Source organism: Pongo pygmaeus, chromosome 1 (assembly GCF_028885625.2).
Source record: "Pongo pygmaeus isolate AG05252 chromosome 1, NHGRI_mPonPyg2-v2.0_pri, whole genome shotgun sequence".
Lineage (NCBI taxonomy): Eukaryota > Metazoa > Chordata > Mammalia > Primates > Hominidae > Pongo > Pongo pygmaeus.
In genome coordinates, this window is record NC_072373.2 from 207,538,991 (window position 1) to 207,556,355 (window position 17,365).

Consider the following 17,365-nt stretch of genomic DNA (forward strand, 5'->3'; position numbering starts at 1 on the left):
GTGATCTCCGGCTCCCGGGTTCAAGCAATTTTCCTGCCTCAGCCTCCTGAGTATCTGGGACTACAGGCGCGTGCCACCACCATGCCCAGCTAATTTTTGTGTATTTTTAGTAGAGACGGGGTTTCACCATGTTGGCCAGGGTCTTAAACTCCTGGCCTCAAGTGATCTGCCTGCCTTGGCCTCCCAAAGTGCATGGATTACATGTGTGAGCCACTGTGCCCAGCATGATGTTTCCAAATGCCTGACCAATTGCCTAGAATGAGGAAATGGAGGCAAGATGTTTGACCTTGCTCAAGGTCACACAGCTAAGAAGCGAGGAGACTGGACACAAACCCAGGTTCTCATTCCCACCTATCCCAGTCCTTCCCACTCTCAAAGGCCCAGCTCTTGCACTGAGCCAGCCTCCCAGAGCAGGGGACTAACTTGTTCTCAGGTGACCTTTCTTCCTACCCCTCTAGGCCACCCCAAAAGCCCCATCAGGGCCAGAACCAGGTACCATCCCCTCACCCAGCCCAACCCACCGCTGGGCACTCAACAGGATGGGCTTGTGATTGGTGGATGCAACTATTTCCCTGCAAAATAAAACCAACCTGGCATTTGCAGCCTCAGCTTTCGGGGTGGCAAGCACTGCTTCGGTTACCTCTGAAATAATTAATGACAGTGCTTGTCTAATCTCACTTGAGGTGTGAGGAGCAGAACAAGGGGGAGAGTTGCTGATATGCCCCACGAGGGACTTAGAGGGCAATCTTTATTTTTTTTTCCCGCCTCAGGTTTATTCGTATAAATAGCACAGTAGGACCCCAGCCCCATGCAGACGGCAGCCCAGAGGGGTCGCACCAGTCCTTCTGTCCTCACATTGGCAGACAGAGATCTCTACTCTGAAGCCTTTGTAGGGGCCTGGGCACCTTTGGGAGCCAGAACTGGAACTGAAGCTGGAGCTGTAGCCTGGGCCTTCGTTTGATCCTTGGCTTTGGCCTTTGGCCGGCACAGCCTGAGCCCCTTGACAATGCGGGCATGAGCATGCTTCCCAAGCTTGGGGTGGGCAATGTAGGCAAGTCGATCGAGCTTGCAGCTGACATCCTTTGGGATCTTGGGCTTAACATCCTTGGGGTTTACGAGGGCCTCAATAGCCTCGGCACGTGCACTCATGGCCTTGGCACTGTTGGCCTGCATCTTCTTTAGGACCTTCTTGTTGTGCTTCTTGGCAAAGTGCGCGCTCCTCAGGAACTTGGGGTCCACCCCTTTAAGAGATTCGTATCTTTATGATCAGGGTTTCTTGATACCATTTCTGTGCCATTTTCGGGACTGGTTGTGTGTGGTGTGGTTCTTGGACTTGGCCATGTCTGCACCTTAAGCCGTGGCTCCCCTAAAGGGCTATGTTGATAAACTGGGCCTTAGAGCCTTGGCTGAGACAGCCCCTTGATTCTTGCTTTTCGGGCTTCAAGATGGCAGACAGTTGGCCCGCAGTTCTCACTGAACCAGCTAGTCATGTTATCACCTGGAAGAGACAACTCTAGACATGCTTTCCCTCATACTCAGGCCCACACATTCCCACACACATGCACGCAGTGCCCATCCAGCTCACATCATGAGGTTACTCCCAGAGTTACAGCTCATTCAGGACAGAGGAATTGCTGTGACCTCACACTGCCACCTCCCACTTGCTGTGACTCCACTGAGCCTAAGGCCAGTGGCTTCAGATGTGGCATCCACCCTGTGCCAGGCTCACTAGCAGCATCATGCCTCTCACAAAATCTTCATGAAGAGGAGCTTATTTGCCCTCACCCCCAATTTCCAGATGAGGAGACTGAGGCTTAGAGAAGTTAAGTCACCTGGCCAGAATCCCATACATAGTACGTGGCGGAGATAGGGTTGAAGACCCGGTCTCTGGGACTCTGATGCACATAACCGTAAATCAATCCAAGAAAGCCAGCAGGTTAGTGAAAACCAAGCTGGCTGGAGATCCCACTGCGACTAACCATATAAGACTCAGCCCAGCCCTTCATGATATGTGGGAATGAAGCATCACAGGGATGTCACTGAGGAATGAAGCCCTATAACTGTCTACTCCTGCCAAAATAACAAAAATGCTACTCTCAGGGGCTGGAACAGAACTGACACCCAGGCAGCCGTGGGGAGCTGGAAGGGCCTCTGCCCAGTCTGCCTCCTTGAGGGCAGAGGCTGGCACTGGGTTCCAGGAGCCTCCCATGCCTCCCCCTGCTCCTGTCTCTCCCATTCTGTTTCCCAAAACATCTCCTCTGATCTCTTTAACATCCTGGGAAGTCTGCATCTTTCTCACCTCTGCAGGAAGGTGCTTGGAGAGCCAAGGCTGTTGGGTTAAAAATACAGAACTTGAAACTTCTGAGGACAGGGAAAGCAACGTCCAACCTGCAGAGTACGTCTCAGGGTGACAAGAGAAGCTCTTCCTGCTGTGTCTGAGATACTGAGAATTTGCATGAAAATCTTCCAGACCACAGTCATCAGCTCAAAACTATTAAGCATTGTGACAACAAATAAAAACAAAGGCAATTTATTTTTAATACTCTTTTTTTAATTATGGAAGTTATGCATGGTCATGTGTAAAGAACATTTTTCTTTTTTTTTGTTGCTGTTTTTTAGTTTAGTTTAGTTTAGTTGTTTAGTTTGAGATGGGGTTTTGCATTTGTCACCTAGCCTGGAGTGCATTGGCACAATTATAACTCACTGTAGCCCTGAACTGCTGTGCTCAAGCGATCCCCCTGCCTCCGACTATTGAGTAGCTGGGACTACAGCCTTGAGCCACCATTCCTGGTTAATTTTTGAAGTGTTTTGTAGAGATGAGATCTCACTATGTTGCCCAGGCTTGTCTTGAACTCCTGGCCTCAAGCATCCTCCCACCTTGGCCTCCCAAAGTGCTGGGGTTACAGGTGTGGGCCGCTGCGCCTGCCCATTCTTCTTTTTTTTTAATGCCTAAACAAAGATATGTGCGTGTATGTGTGTATAGTGTTAGGATGTTTGTTCCTTTATTTTGCTTTCTCTCCTTTTTCTACAAAAAGAATCATTCTATACTGTTCTGGAATATACTTTTTTCATTTAACAATACATAGTGGACAGCTTTCCAATATATTTAGATCTATTAATTAATCTACAATTATATTAAGTAATTCACATGATTCAAAACTCCAGAGGTACACAAGAATATTCAAAAATGAGCCTCCCTCTCACCCCTACCCCAGGTACCCGGTTATCACCCCAAAAGCTTCCAGTGTTACCTTTCTTGTGCATCCTTCCAGGGCTGCATTAAGCATGGATAAGCAATTATGTATATGCATTGCCCCCCACCCCCCGTTTTACATAACAGGACATACTGTATATCTTGTACATATAATACTGTTCTGCACCTTGCTTTTTTTTTTTTTTTTTTCCGAGACAGGCTCTTAAAGGCTCATGATTGTGCCACTGCACTCTAGGCCCAGACTTAGAGTGGAGTGACACAATCATGGCTTACTGCAGCCTCGACTTCCTGGGTTCAAGCAGTTCTCCTGCCTCAGCCTCCCAAATAGTTGGGACCACAGGCATGTGCCATCACACTCAGCTACTTTTTGTAAGTTTTTTGGAGAGATGGGATTTCGCCATGTTGCCCAGGCTGGTCTCAAACCCCTAGGCTCAAAGGATTCGACCACTTCGCACACCCTAATTGCTGGGATTACAGGCATGAGCCACCGCACCCAGCTTGCACCTTGCTTTTTTCACTATAATACCATGTCCTAGCGGTCATTCATATCCATATGCAATATTTCATTCTTTTTAGTAGCTAGTAACATCCTATGTGAGATATGTAGACTCGTTCATTCAGCTTTCTCTCACTGGTGGCCTTGTAGCTTGGGTCCAGTTTTTTTGCTTGTTGCGGTTATGAGTGCTTCAGTGAATCTCCTTGCACACATATCTTTAATAAAAGCACTCATAGTTTATTTCCTAGAAGTGGAATTGCTGTGTCAAAAAGTATGCATTTTAATTTTTAATAATTTTGTTATTACATATGCATGTTTTAAATTTTAATAAATAATGTCAGATGATTTTCTCAAAGATTGTAGCAAGCTTTAAAGCATGAGTTTATGATCTGTGAATTGTATTTCAGTTTTTAAAAAAGAGCAATTTTTAAAAAATATTAGCTGGGTGTGTAGTGCATTCCCGTAGTACCAGCTACTCAGGAGGCTGAGGTGGGAGCCCAGGGGTTTGAGGCTGCAGTGCACTATGATGGTGCCTGTGAGTAGCCACTGTACTTTATGCTGGGCAACATAGGGAGGCCCCATCTCTAAAAAAAAAAAAAAAAAGGGTAGCAATTTGTGGCTCATTAACACTTCCACATATATTACTAATTGTTTAAATTGTTGTCAATATTGTAAGAGAAAAATAGTATCTCCTGGTTGTAAATGTGTATTCCCTGACCTCCCTGTGGAGGGTGAGCACGATCTCCTAAGTGTTTTGGCCACTTGCAGTCAACTTCTATGAATTCTCTGTGTCCTTTGCCCATTTTTCCTTTTTTTTTTTTTTTTTGAGACGGAGTCTCGATCTGTCGCCCAGGCTGGAGTGGTGCAGTGGCGTGATCTCGGCTCACTGCAAGCTCCGCCTTCTGGGTTCACGCCATTCTCCTGCCTCAGCCTCCCAAGCAACTGGGACTACAGGCGCCCACCACCGCACCCAGCTAATTTTTTTTTTTTTTTGTATTTTTAGTAGAAACGGGGTTTCACCATGGTCTCGATCTCCTGACCTCGTGATCCGCCCACCTCGGCCTCCCAAAGTGCTGGGATTACAGGTGTGAGCCACCGCGCCCGGCCATTTGCCCATTTTTCTAGTGGGTTCTTTGTCTTCTTCCTATGAACTTATTTTTATTTTTATTTTTTATTTTTTTGAGATGGGATCTCCCTCTGTCTCACAGGCTGGAGTGCAGTAGCATGATCTCAGCTTACTGCATCCTCTGCCCCCCGGGGTTCAAGCGATTCTCGTGCCTCAGCCTCCCAAGTAGTTGGGATTACAGGCGTGTGCCACCATGCCCAGCTAATTTTTGTGGGGTTTTTTGTTTGTTTTTTGAGACAGAGTCTCGCTCTGTCACCCAGGCTGGAGTAAAGTGGCGCAATCTCCGCTCACGGCAACCTGCACCTCCCAGGTTCAAGTGATTCTCCTGCCTCAGCTTCCCAAGTAGCTGGGATTACAGGCGCCCACCATCATGCCTGGCTAATTTTTGTATTTTTAGTAGAGACGGAGTTTCACCACGTTGGCCAGGCTGGTCTCAAACTCCTGACCTCAGGTGATCCGCCTGCCTCGGCCTCCCAAAGTGCTGGGATTACAGGCGTGAGCCACCTCGCCCAGCCCCTATGCACTTCTTAGGATAATTCTTTGTATGAACCCTTTGTTTTATGTGGAAAAATTTGTCCTTAATCTGTTATTTTGGCTTCGTTAACAGTGTCGTTGCCATAAAGAAAAATTTATTTTTTGCGTAGTCAAATCTGTCAAGCATAATATTTTAAGAAAAATAAATTTATTTTTATCTGTAAAAATACACATTTTTAATAGTGTGATTTCTATGAATGTTGATTTTGCTTGCTAGCCATATGCTTTACTATTCTAGGTAAAGTGGAAAATAGAAAATAACAATCAGTTGACAACATCAAGCTTGTTTACATTCCTTTGTTTCAAATGACTCTCCTGCCTCCAGACGATGATGATGATGGTGATGATGAAAACACCTACCCTGTACCAGGTGCTGAGCTAAACTCTTCACGCACATTATCTCACTTCATCCTTACAGCAGCCTTTGGAGGTAGGGTTTTTTTGTTTTGGTTTGGTTTGGTTGTTTGTACCTTTTTATTTATTTATTTAGAGACAGGATGTGGCTCTGTTGTCCAGGCTGGAGTGCAGTGGCACAATCATAGCTCACTGTAACCTTGAATTCCTGGGCTCAAGCGAGCCTCCCACCTCAACCTCCCGAGTAACTGGGACTACAGGTGTACTCCACCATGCTCAGCTAATTTTTTTTTTTTTTGAGACAGAGGGATCTCACTGTGTTGTCCAGGCTCATTTTTTAAATTGAAATACAATTCACAGATCATAAGATTATCCTTTTAAAGTGTACCATTCAGGCCGGGTGCAGTGGCTCATGCCTGTAATCCTAGCACTTTGGGAGGCCGAGGTGGGTAGATCACCTGAGGTCAGGAGTTTGAGACCAGTCTGGCCAACATGGTGAAACCCTGTCTCTATTAAAAATACAAAAAATTAGGCTGGGCACGGTGGCTCATGCCTGTAACCCCAGCACTTTGGGAGGCTGAGGCGGGCGGATCACCTGAGGTCGGGAGTTCGAGACCAGCCTGACCAACATGGAGAAACCCTGTCTCTACTAAAAATACAAAATTAGCTGGGCATGGTGGCACATGCCTGCAATCCCAGCTACTTGGGAGGCTGAGGCAGGAGAATCGTTTGAACCTGGGAGGTGGAGGTTGCAGTGAGCTGAGATCATGCCATTGCACTCTAGCCTGGGTGACAGAGTGAGACTCCGTCTCAAAGAAAAAGAAAAAGAAATAAAAAATAAAGTGTACCATTCAGTGATTTTTTTTAGTATATTCACAAAGTTGTGAATCATCACCATTATTTAAACCCAGAGCATGTTCATCACCCCATAAACAAATCCTGTGGTAGGTACTGTTTTCATCACCATTTTACAGATGAAGAAGCTGAGGCTCAGAGAGGCAAAGTAAACTGGCCAAGACCCCACAGCCAGGTCTGGGTTTCAGCCTAAGCCCCATGGCCTGGGGTGGCATCCTTCTCAGTGAAATTCATTGTTCTAGACCAGGAACTAATACACTATTCTGTAAAAGGCCAGATAGTAAATATTTTAGGCTTTATGGGTCATTCAATAGTTAGGGTTTTTTTTTTTTTTTTTAAATCGAATTTAGGGCAAAAGAAAGACAACTCCATATGAGGAAGTGATTTCTAAGTTCCTAAATATCCGAAAGTGGGTCAGGATTTCATGGGAAGTAGTCAAGCTGAGGGCAGGCAGCGGAGACAGTCTTAAAGAGTTGGATTCAGAACAGACCTATTGGAGCCAGGGACTCCAGTTCAAAGTCAGGAGCACCAGATGTGTGCGGCACCACCCAGCTCAGCAACCCCCTTGTTTAAGAGCACACCGGGCACACAGTAGGCCCTGCAGGTGATGTGTTGTAAGGTCTGACATTCATTTGCTGCCCTGGCATCTTTGAGCCTCATGGGGCCCCAAAGCCCAGTTCCCACCCTGCTAGTTCCCCCATCAGCCAGATGAGCTTCACCCACCTGGTCCTCAACATACCCAGTTTCACCTTCCTGCCAGCCCAGGGAATCATTCAAACAAGCCAATCACATCCTCTCTTGGAAACTGGGAGTCACCACACCCTCTTGTTTACTGCCAGGCCCACCTCCCATGGCCCCTGTTTGTTCTGTCCCTGAGTGCAACCCTTCTGTGGCCCTGCAATCAACTTCTGTTTGTTTTCTTTTTTGGTATTTTCTTTTCTTTTTTTTTTTTTAAATTTTTCTTTTATCTTTTTCTGAGACAGGGTCTTGCTCTGTCACGCAGGCTGGAGTGCAGTGGCACAATCATAGCTCACTGTAGCCTTGAACTCCTGGGCTCAAGCAATCCTCCCACCTTGGCCTACCGAACTGCTGGGATTACGGGAGTAATCCCATAATCCACTGGTTTCTTCTGCTTATTTTTAGTTGTCGTGTGTTCTGCCATCTTGTGCTATTTAGGGTGACGTCTTTCTGTCACCAATGGGGTGCATAGGAGGTAACTAGATCAGACGGCATCTGCTTCCCTTTCTCAGCGTCCGTTCCCTTTTCTCATGGGGTCAGCAACTTGATTTCCTGTAGGGAGTCCCTCTCTGCCTCTCCTTCTCCCACTCAGGCCTTGTGGTTCAGGTAGAAAAAATAGAGAATGAAATCCAGCTATATTTGAGTTGGTGCTATTCCTAGACATTTTCAGTTATGTGAGCCAATAAGTATTCTCTTCCCCTCCCACTTTTTTGGAATCTTAGTGCAAAAGAGTCTTGACTAACAATACACTCAAAAAACGCAGATTGAATGAATAAATGCATTCCCAGTTGCTGCTATGCTTCTTGGCACATGGTAGGTCTTCATCTAATGAAGACCTTCATTTAGGAGAGAAGAAAACTTATCTGTTGGAAACAGAGCCAGGCCTAAGATAAGAAGTCTAAGTTAATATGAAAAAAGTTGATCTAAGAGAGTGTGAAAAAACTTGGGGCTAGGCACAGTGGCTCTCGCCTGTAATTCTAACACACTGGGAGGCTGAGACAGGAGGATCATTTGAGGCCAGCAATATGAGATCATTTGGGGAAATATAGAGAGACCTATCTCTTAAAAAGAAAAAAAATCCTGTAATTCCAGCACTTTGGGAGGCAGAGGTGAGCGGATCACTTAAGGTCAAGAGTTCAAGACCAGCCTGGCCAACATGGCGAAACCCCGTCTCTACTACAAATACAAAATTTAGCTGGGCATGATGGCACATGCCTGTAATTCCAGCTCCTTGGGAGGCTGAGGCAGCAGAATCACTTGAACCCAGGAGGCAGAGGTTGCAGTGAGCTGAGATTGTGCCACTGCACTGCAGACTGGGTGATAGAAAAAGACTCCATTTCAAAAAAAATTAAAATTGAAATTAAATAATTAGCCGGGTGTAGTGGTGCACACCTGTAGTACTAGCTCTTCAGGAGGGTGGGGTTGAGCCCAGGAGTTTAAGGCTGCAGTGAGCTATGATTGCGCTACTGCACTGCAGCCTGGGTGACAGAATGAGACCTTGCCTATTAAAAAAAAGAAAGAAAACTTTGGGCAGCACATTGTCACATACTCAAGATCCCCAAGGAAGCCACTAAGAACCAGAAAGAATTGGTCTGCCCAGGCGGACCCTCCCTGTATAGGTATCACAGTCTCTTGGTGGTCCTGTCCCCTAGTATGGGTCATCCAAGCACAAGGCTTCCTTCCCCAGGTATGTACAGTGGAGCTGGAGAGCATCACACATTTGGTCATTCAGTCTTCAATGAAACAAGCCATCGGGAGGTTACCAAAGCACAACAAAGTCTCATTTCTAAAATAGTTCAGGCCAGGTGCAGTGGCTCACGCCTGTAATCCCAGCACTTTGGGAAACTGAGGTGGGCGGATTGCCTGAGCCCAGGAGTTCTAGACCAGCCTGGCCCACGTGGTGAAACCCTGTCTCTACTAAAAATACAAAAATAGGCCTGGCGCAGTGGCTCACGCTTGTAATCCCAGCACTTTGGGAGGCTGAAGTGGGTGGATCACCTGAGGTCAGGAGTTCGAGACCAGCCTGATCAACATGGCAAAACCCCGTCTCTACTAAAAATACAAAAGTTAGCCGGGCAGGGTGGCGGGCACCTGTAATCCCAGCCACTTGGGAGGTTGAGGCATGAGAATCCCTTGAACCTGGGAGGCAGAGGTTGCAGTGAGCTGAGATCGTGCCACTGCACTCCAGCCTGAATGACAGCGTGAGGCTCTGTCTCAAAAAAAAAAAAAAATTAGCTGGACATGGTGGCACGCGCCTGTAGTCCCAGCTACTCCAGAGGCTGAGGTGAGAGAATTGCTTGCTTGAACTCAGGAGGCAGAGGTTGCAGAGAGCTGAGATTGTGCCACTGCACTCCAGCCTGGGCAACAGAGCAAAACCCAGTCTCAAAAACTAAAAAAATAATAATAATAATAGGCCGGGCTCGGTGGCTCACACCTGTAATCCCAGCACTTTGGGAGGCCGAAGCAGGTGGATCACCTGAGGTCAGGAGTTCTAGACCAGCCTGGCCAACATGGTGAAACCCCATCTCTACTAAAAATAGAAAAATTAGCCAGGCATGGTGGCAGGCGCCCGTAATCCCAGCTACTTGGGGGGACCAAGGCAGAAGAATTGCTTGAACCCGGGAGGTGGAGGTTGCAGTGAGCCGAGATTGTGCCATCACACTCCAGCCTGGGGGGACCAAGGCAGAAGAATTGCTCGAACCTGGGAGGTGGAGGTTGCAGTGAGCCGAGATTGTGCCATCACACTCCAGCCTGGGGGGACAAGAGCGACACTTCATCTAAAAAAAAAAAATAATAAAATAAATAATAATTTAAATAATAAATAAATAAAATAGTTCAATCTAGTGACCACAGTTACAGTCTAGGAAGATGTGTTAAGCTGGGCCCATGAACCCCCACAATAGCTCCATGGAGAGAATTCAGGTGGAGCCTGGATAGGGAAAAATTACATCTGTGTTCTCATCATCATGTATTTGAAAGTTAGCATCACTTCAATTATGAATGGAGGTTATAAACCACTTATTATTAGTAATTTCTGTGGCTTTCATACCCATGAAAAATCACAGATATTTTTGTATCACTTTATGGTTATCACAGAAAATATATTTTATGCTCATCACTACTTTGAAATTAGAGTGGTTATTAGACCAGCTGCTAGATCTTGTTATGCAATGTGTTAATAAAGCAGCACTTTTATTATTATGTCATGGATTTGTCAGGGTTTAAAAATATATATATTTTGGCAACTGTATTTCCTTATCATTGATTTCCTTAGCAATTCTATGTATTTTATTTTATGCATTTTAAAACATGTTCTTAAAAATAACACTACCGCTGGGCATGGTGTCTCATGCCTGTAATCCCAGCACTTTGGGAGGCCAAGGTGGGTGGATCACTTGAGGTCTGGAGTTCCAGACCAGCCTAGCCAACATGGTGAAACTCCATCTCTACAAAAAAATTAGCCAGGCATGGTGGTGCACACCTATAGTCCCAGCTACTCAGGAGGCTGAGACAGGAGAATTGCTTGAACCCGGGAGGTGTTCCATTCAACATAGCAATCCCATTACTGGGTATGTACCCACAGGATAATAAATTATTCTACCAAAGAGACACGTGTACTGTGTGTTCATCACAGTACTATTCATAATAGCAAAGACATGGAATCAACCTAGATGCCCTTCAATGGATTGGATAAAGAAAACATGGCCGGGCACGGTGGCTCACGCCTGTAATCCCAACACCTTGGGAGGCCGAGGCAGGTGGATCACCTGAGGTCAAGAGTTCAGGACCAGCCTGGCCAACATGGTGAAACCTTGTCTCTACTAAAAATACAAAAAAAATTAGCTGGGGTGGTGACACGCTCCTGTAGTCTCAGCTACTTGAGGAGGCTGAGGGAGGAGAATCGCTTGAACCCAGGAGGCAGAGGTTGCAGTGAGCCAAGATCGTGCCACTGCACTTCAGCCTGGGTGACGGAGGGAGACTATGTAAAAAATAAAAAAAAAGAACAAAACCATTACTTTTGTAGCAACATGGATGCAGCTGGAGGCCATTATCCTAAGTGATTAACACAGAAGCAGAAAACCAAATGTGAAATGTTCTCACTTATAAATGGCAGCTAAGCACTGGGTACACATGGACATAAAGATGGGAACAATAGAGACTGGGGACTCCTAGAGCAGGGAGGAAAGGAGGGGGCAAGGGTTGAAAAACTGCCTATTGGGTACTATGCTCAGTACCTGGGTGATGGGATCACTCATATCCCAAATCTCAGCATCACCCAATATACACATGTAACAAACCAACACATTGTACCCCTTGAATCTAAAATAAAAGTTGAAATTTTAAAAATAAAATAAAGGCTGGGCATGGTGGCTCACACCTGTAATCCCAGCACTTTTAGAGGCAGAGGCAGGAGGATCCCTTGACCTTAGGAGTTTGAGACCAGCCTGGCCAACATGGCGAAACTCTGTCTCTACAAAAAAACACAAAAACTAGCTAGGTGCGGTGGTACATGCCTGTAGTCCCAGCTACTCAGGAGGCTGAGGCAGGAGAATCCCTTGAGCCTGGGAGGTTGAGGCTGCAGTGAGCTATGTTTAAGACACGACACTACAGCAAGGGTGACAGAGCAATATGCTGTCTCAAAAAATAAAAATAAATAGGCCAGGCGCGGTGGCACATGCCTATAATTCTAGCACTTTGGGAGGCCAAGGCAGGCAGATCACTTGCGCTCAGGAGTTCGAGACCAGCCTGAATAATATGGTGAGACCCCATCCTACTAAAAATACAAAGTTAGTCGGGCATGGTGGCACACGCTTGTGATCCCAGCTACTCAGGAGGCTGAGGTGGGAGGATCACTTGAGCCCTGGTGGCAGAGGTTGCAGTGAGCCAAGATGCTGCCATTGCACTCCAGCCTGGGTGACAGAGCAAGACCCTGTCTGAAAATAATAATAATAAGAAGAAGAAATAAAAAACTAAAAGTATGTTCTGAGGAGGATTCCATAGGTTTTACCAGATTGCCATAGGGGTCCACAGCATAAAAGCAGGTTAGGAATCCCTAACTAGCCCTGCTGTTATTCCACGATTCTAATTCTTAGCCTCAGTGAACCTCAGCCTGCTCATCTATAAAAATGGGAACATCAATACGTATCTCGTAAGATTGCTGCAATGTTTAGATGAAATATGCATAGTGTCTGCCTGCTTAACATATGGGAAGAAATATGTACGTGCTGACTTCTCTTCCTCCATCTCCAGCAATTCCCAACTAGTGCTGCCTTAGAAAGCACAGGAATTTGATGCCAGATCTTCCTGGGTTCAAATCCCATTTCTGCCATTTTAAATGAGGGACTTAACCGCTCTAAATCTGTTTCCTCATCTTTTAAAAGGGGTCATTTCTTTCTAGCAGTGTTATAAGGATGAAGATCTTAAATACGTAAAATGCCCTACATAGCCTGGCACCGAGTGGGTTTCAAAAAATAGAAGCTGCCATCATCATCGATGGTCCCATCAGTTCCTGGACACTGCCTAGCACACACCAAGTCTTTTTCTTTGTTAGAGAATCACTGTCATCCTCAGCCCATCCCCAAATGGTCCCAGTCACCCTCTTCTAAGTGATAAGCAAGTGTTTAGGGGTCTCTCCTCCCTGATCTGCTGTTCCCCTGTCACCCCCTCAACATGAGCTCTGGAGGCAGCCCAGCAGGACAAACTTGGTGCTGTCATTATGCATAAAACACCAGGTGAGCCAGGCACAGTGGCTCACGCCTGCAATCCCAGCTACTTAGGAGGCTGAGGCAAGAGGATCTCTTGAGTCCAGGAGTTCGAGTGAGCCGTGATCGTGCCACTGCACTCCAGCCTGGGTGACAGAAAGAGACCTGTCTCTTAAAACAAAACCAAAAGGCCCACCAGGTGGTCAGAGCTGAAATGTCCTCTAGACCTTGTGTTATAAATGGGGAAACTGAGTCCCAAGAGAGTGAAGGCACTTACTCAAGGTTGTGTAGATTTCCTTCTGGGACATGGATACAGTTGCTGTCCTTTGTACAAATTGCCTCATCTCTTCTCTGCGTTCTTCCTGCCTAAGAAGCAAGAAAGGAGACAGAAAGACCATGCAGGGTCAACTCTAGGCTTTTCAGGAATGGATGGGTGAATACAAACAGAAAATAATAACAAGAGCCAGGACAGGCGCGGTGGCTCACGCCTGTAATCCCAGCACTTTGGGAGGCCGAGGCGGGTGGTTCACCTGAGGTCAGGAGTTCGAGACCAGCCTGGCCAACATGGTGAAACCCCATCTCTACTAAAAATACAAAAAGGGTGTGGTGGTGGGCGCCTGTAGTCCCAGCTACTCGGGAGGCTGAGGCAGGAGAATCACTTGAACCTGGGAGGCGGAGGTTGCAGTGAGCCGAGATTGTGCCACTGCACTCCAGCCTAGGTAACAGAGTGAGACTTTGTCTCAAAAAAGATAATAATAATTTTAAAATAACAGTAACAAGAGCCCAATATTAAGCATTTGATTATGCCTGGCTTCAAGAGCTGTACACATATCACCCCGCCACCCTGAATGAAGTAGGTATGACTATCCCCATCTTACAGAAAAGAAAATCCCAGAGAGGGTAATATATCTTACCCAAAGTCACATAGCTTACCAGGGCCAGGGTCTGAATCTAGAGCTGTCTGATTTAGCACCTATACTCTTTCCTCTATGAAAACCCAAAACTTTCATTGGAAAGTTCCAGTGGGTTCCATTGGGTTCCAGTGCTGCTGTGATTTTTTTTTTTTTTTTTTTTTTTTTTTTTTTTGAGACGGAGTCTCGCTCTGTCGCCCAGGCTGGAGTGCAGTGGCGCCGTCTCGGCTCACTGCAGGCTCCGCCCCCCAGGGTTCACGCCATTCTCCTGCCTCAGCCTCCTGAGTAGCTGGGACTACAGGTGCCCGCCACCACGCCCGGCAAATTTTTTGTATTTTTAGTAGAGACAGGGTGTCACCGTGTTAGCCAGGATGGTCTCGGTCTCCTGACCTCGTGATCCGCCCGCCTCGGCCTCCCAAAGTGCTGGGATTACAGGCGTAAGCCACCGCGCCCAGACTGCTGTGACTTTTACAGCCTTGCTGTTGCATGGGGCCAGCACTGTCCTAGCTGGGGCCCCCACTCCTGCAGCCTCTCCCCAGTATAGCACTGTGCTCTCCACTCCCCAGCCCCCATTGTTAAAAGTCGGCGTCCGCCGCGGCCCCAGCATGCTCCAATGAGAACCCAGGTTCAAGAGGAGCCCTGGAGCTGACCTGCCACCCACCCCATGGGCACCGTTCTCCTTCTTTTTCAAGATTATGAGGCAGGCATAGACCTGATAATTGTGTTTGTATTGGGTTTGATTTATATTTGTGCTCAGCATGCATCCACACCCCCTACCACGAAAGCAGATGGGCACGTCTTGCCTTCGAAAGAAATATAATTAAGGCAATTTAGCATTTTTCTCAAAGGATGCTCTTCCTCCACATGGGAGGAAATGTTTTTGGAGCTGCTTTAGAATATTTGAAGTTTAATTCTGTGATGCTCACAGCTGGTCCAATCTGGAGGAGGCTGAGGGGTAAAAAGGGGGAAGCTTTTCCCCCCCCCCCCAGGTCCTGGGGCAGGAGGGGAGGAGCCACTAACTCAAGGGATGACTTGCTTTGTGATTTTGGGAAGGTCTCCCACATTTTGAGCCTCAGTTATCACATTTATTGAAACAAAAATAATAATACATGAAAATAAAACAACTCAGCAATAGTTTTGAGATCAGCCCTATAGATTCAGAATCCTCAGAGATGCTGAACAAGCTTCACAGGTGATCCTGACTCAAGCCAGGCTGGAAAACCTTTAGTTTAAAAGCATTTTTTTGGGCTGGGTGGGGTGGCTCACGCCTGTATATCCCAGCACTTTGGGAGGCCAAGGCACGTGGATTACTTGAGACCAGGAGTTTGAGACCAGCTTGGCCAACATGGTAAAATCTCATCTCTACTAAAAATATAAAAATTAGCTGGGCGTGGTGGCACAGTCCTGTGGTCCCAGCTACTCGGGAGGCTGGGGGACCAGAATTGCTCAAACCCCGGAGGCAGAGGTTGCAGTGAGTGGAGATCGGGACACTGAATTACTGTTTTCTCCTTTATTTCTTTATTTAATTTATTTTTTTAGAGACAGGGTCTTGCTCTGTCACCCAGGTTGGAGGGCAGTGGTGCAATCATACCTTACTGTGACCTCCAACTCCTGGACCCAACCCATCCTCTCACCTCAGCCTCCCAAATAGCTGGGACTAAAGGTGTACACCATTGCACCTGGCTAATTTAAAAAAATTTTTTGGGCCAGGCACAGTGGCTCACACCTGTAATCCCAACACTTTGGGAGGCTGAGGCGGGCGATCACCTGAGGTCAGAAGTTCAAGACCTGCCTGGTCAACATAGTGAAACCCTGGTCTCTACTAAAAATACAAAAATTAGTTGGACGTGGTGGCAAGCAAATGTAATCACAGCTACTCGAGAGGCTGAGGCAGGAGAATTGCTTGAACTTGGGAGGCGGAGGTTGCAGTGAGCCAAGATGGCGCCATTGCACTCCAGTCTGGGCAACAAGAGTGAAACTCCATCTCAAAAAAAAAAAATTTTTTTTGTAGAGACAGTCTCCCTAAGTTGCCCAGGCTGGTCTCAAACTGCTGGGCTCAAGTGATCCTCCTGCCTCAGTCCCTCAAATATGTTTATTTTATTTAAATCATACAAATTACATGCCTGTATAAAAATGCCAACAATACTGTACATAGGAGAATAAAAGGGAAAGTTCCTTGCACTGGCCCCATCCCCTTCTCCCTGCAGCTGGCCACTGTTAGCAATTTGCTATGATTCTTTTCAGGATTACTTTTCTAGCTAAATGCTAGAAACTTACCATACTTAGCACAGAAAATTATCATATCGATATATAGAAATCTACTGAGTTATTTTTAATCTCTTTATGCTTGTTCGTAATGTAGATACAGTATCATGTATTTAACCAAAGGCAATTCAAAGGCATTTAGGGCATTTTCGTTTTTTTCACTATGATAAACATTCAACTGTGTGTATTTAGGAGGGTATTTTTGTAAGATGGTATTTAGCAATAAAATTATCAAAAGGCATGCTTATTTACAATTTTGATAGATGCTGCCAAATTGTTCTCCAAAAAAGACTGCCTGAATATGCATTTCTCCCAGTAATTAATCCTGGGGCATTTCCTCGCACCCTAGCCAATACTCAATATTATCAATCTTTCTTAAATTCTCCAGTCTGACAGGTGAAAATCAACTCTAATTCAAAATTATCTTTTTTGTTTGTTTGTTTTTGAAATGGAGTCTCACTCTGTCACCCAGGCTGGAGTGCAGTGGCTTGATCTTACCTCACTTCAATCTCCGCCTCCTGGGTTCCAGTGGTTCTCCTGTCTCAGCCTCTCAGGTAGCTGGGACTACAGGAGTGTACCACCACACCCGGCTAATTTTTGTATTTTTAGTAGAGACAGGGTTTTGCCATGTTGGCCAGGCTGGTCTCAAACTTCTGACCTCAGGTGATCCACCTGCCTCGGCCTCAAAGTGCTGGGATTACAGGCATGAGCCACCAGGTCTGGACCAAAATTATCTTTTGAATTTTTTTTTTTTTTTTTTTAGAGATAGGGTCTCACTCTGTCACACAGGCTGGTCTTGAACTGCAGCTCACTGCATAGCTCACTGCATAGCTCACTGCAGCCTCTAACTCCTGGGCTCGAGCAATCCTCCTGCTTCTGTCTCCTGAGTAGTTAAAACTATATAGGTGCATGCCACCACACCCAGCTAATTTTTTATTTTTTGTAGAGACGAGGTCTCCCTATGTTGTCCAAGCTGGTCTTGAACCCCTGGCCTCAGGCAATCCTCCCCGCTCTGCCTCCCAAAGTGTTGGGATTACAGGCATGAACCACCGCGCCTGGCCTGAATGTTTATTTCTACATGGAATTTGGAGGTTCTTTATGTTTTGAAAAGAATACCTGAGATTTTGAAAGGATGCTCAGGAATCTCAAATGTGTCTGTTAATTATCCAT

The 17,365-nt window shown here is 46.3% G+C and overlaps 1 protein-coding gene across 1 annotated transcript; it reads right to left on the minus strand.

Moving 5' to 3' along the window:
• Positions 1-870: 870 nt before the first annotated feature.
• Positions 871-1,369, minus strand: LOC129042033 (large ribosomal subunit protein eL29-like). Its single transcript, XM_054497643.2, is given in 1 exon segment — positions 871-1,369. A coding segment is annotated over 1 exon segment (468 nt). The 5' UTR covers positions 1,342-1,369; the 3' UTR covers positions 871-873.
• Positions 1,370-17,365: the final 15,996 nt, after the last annotated feature.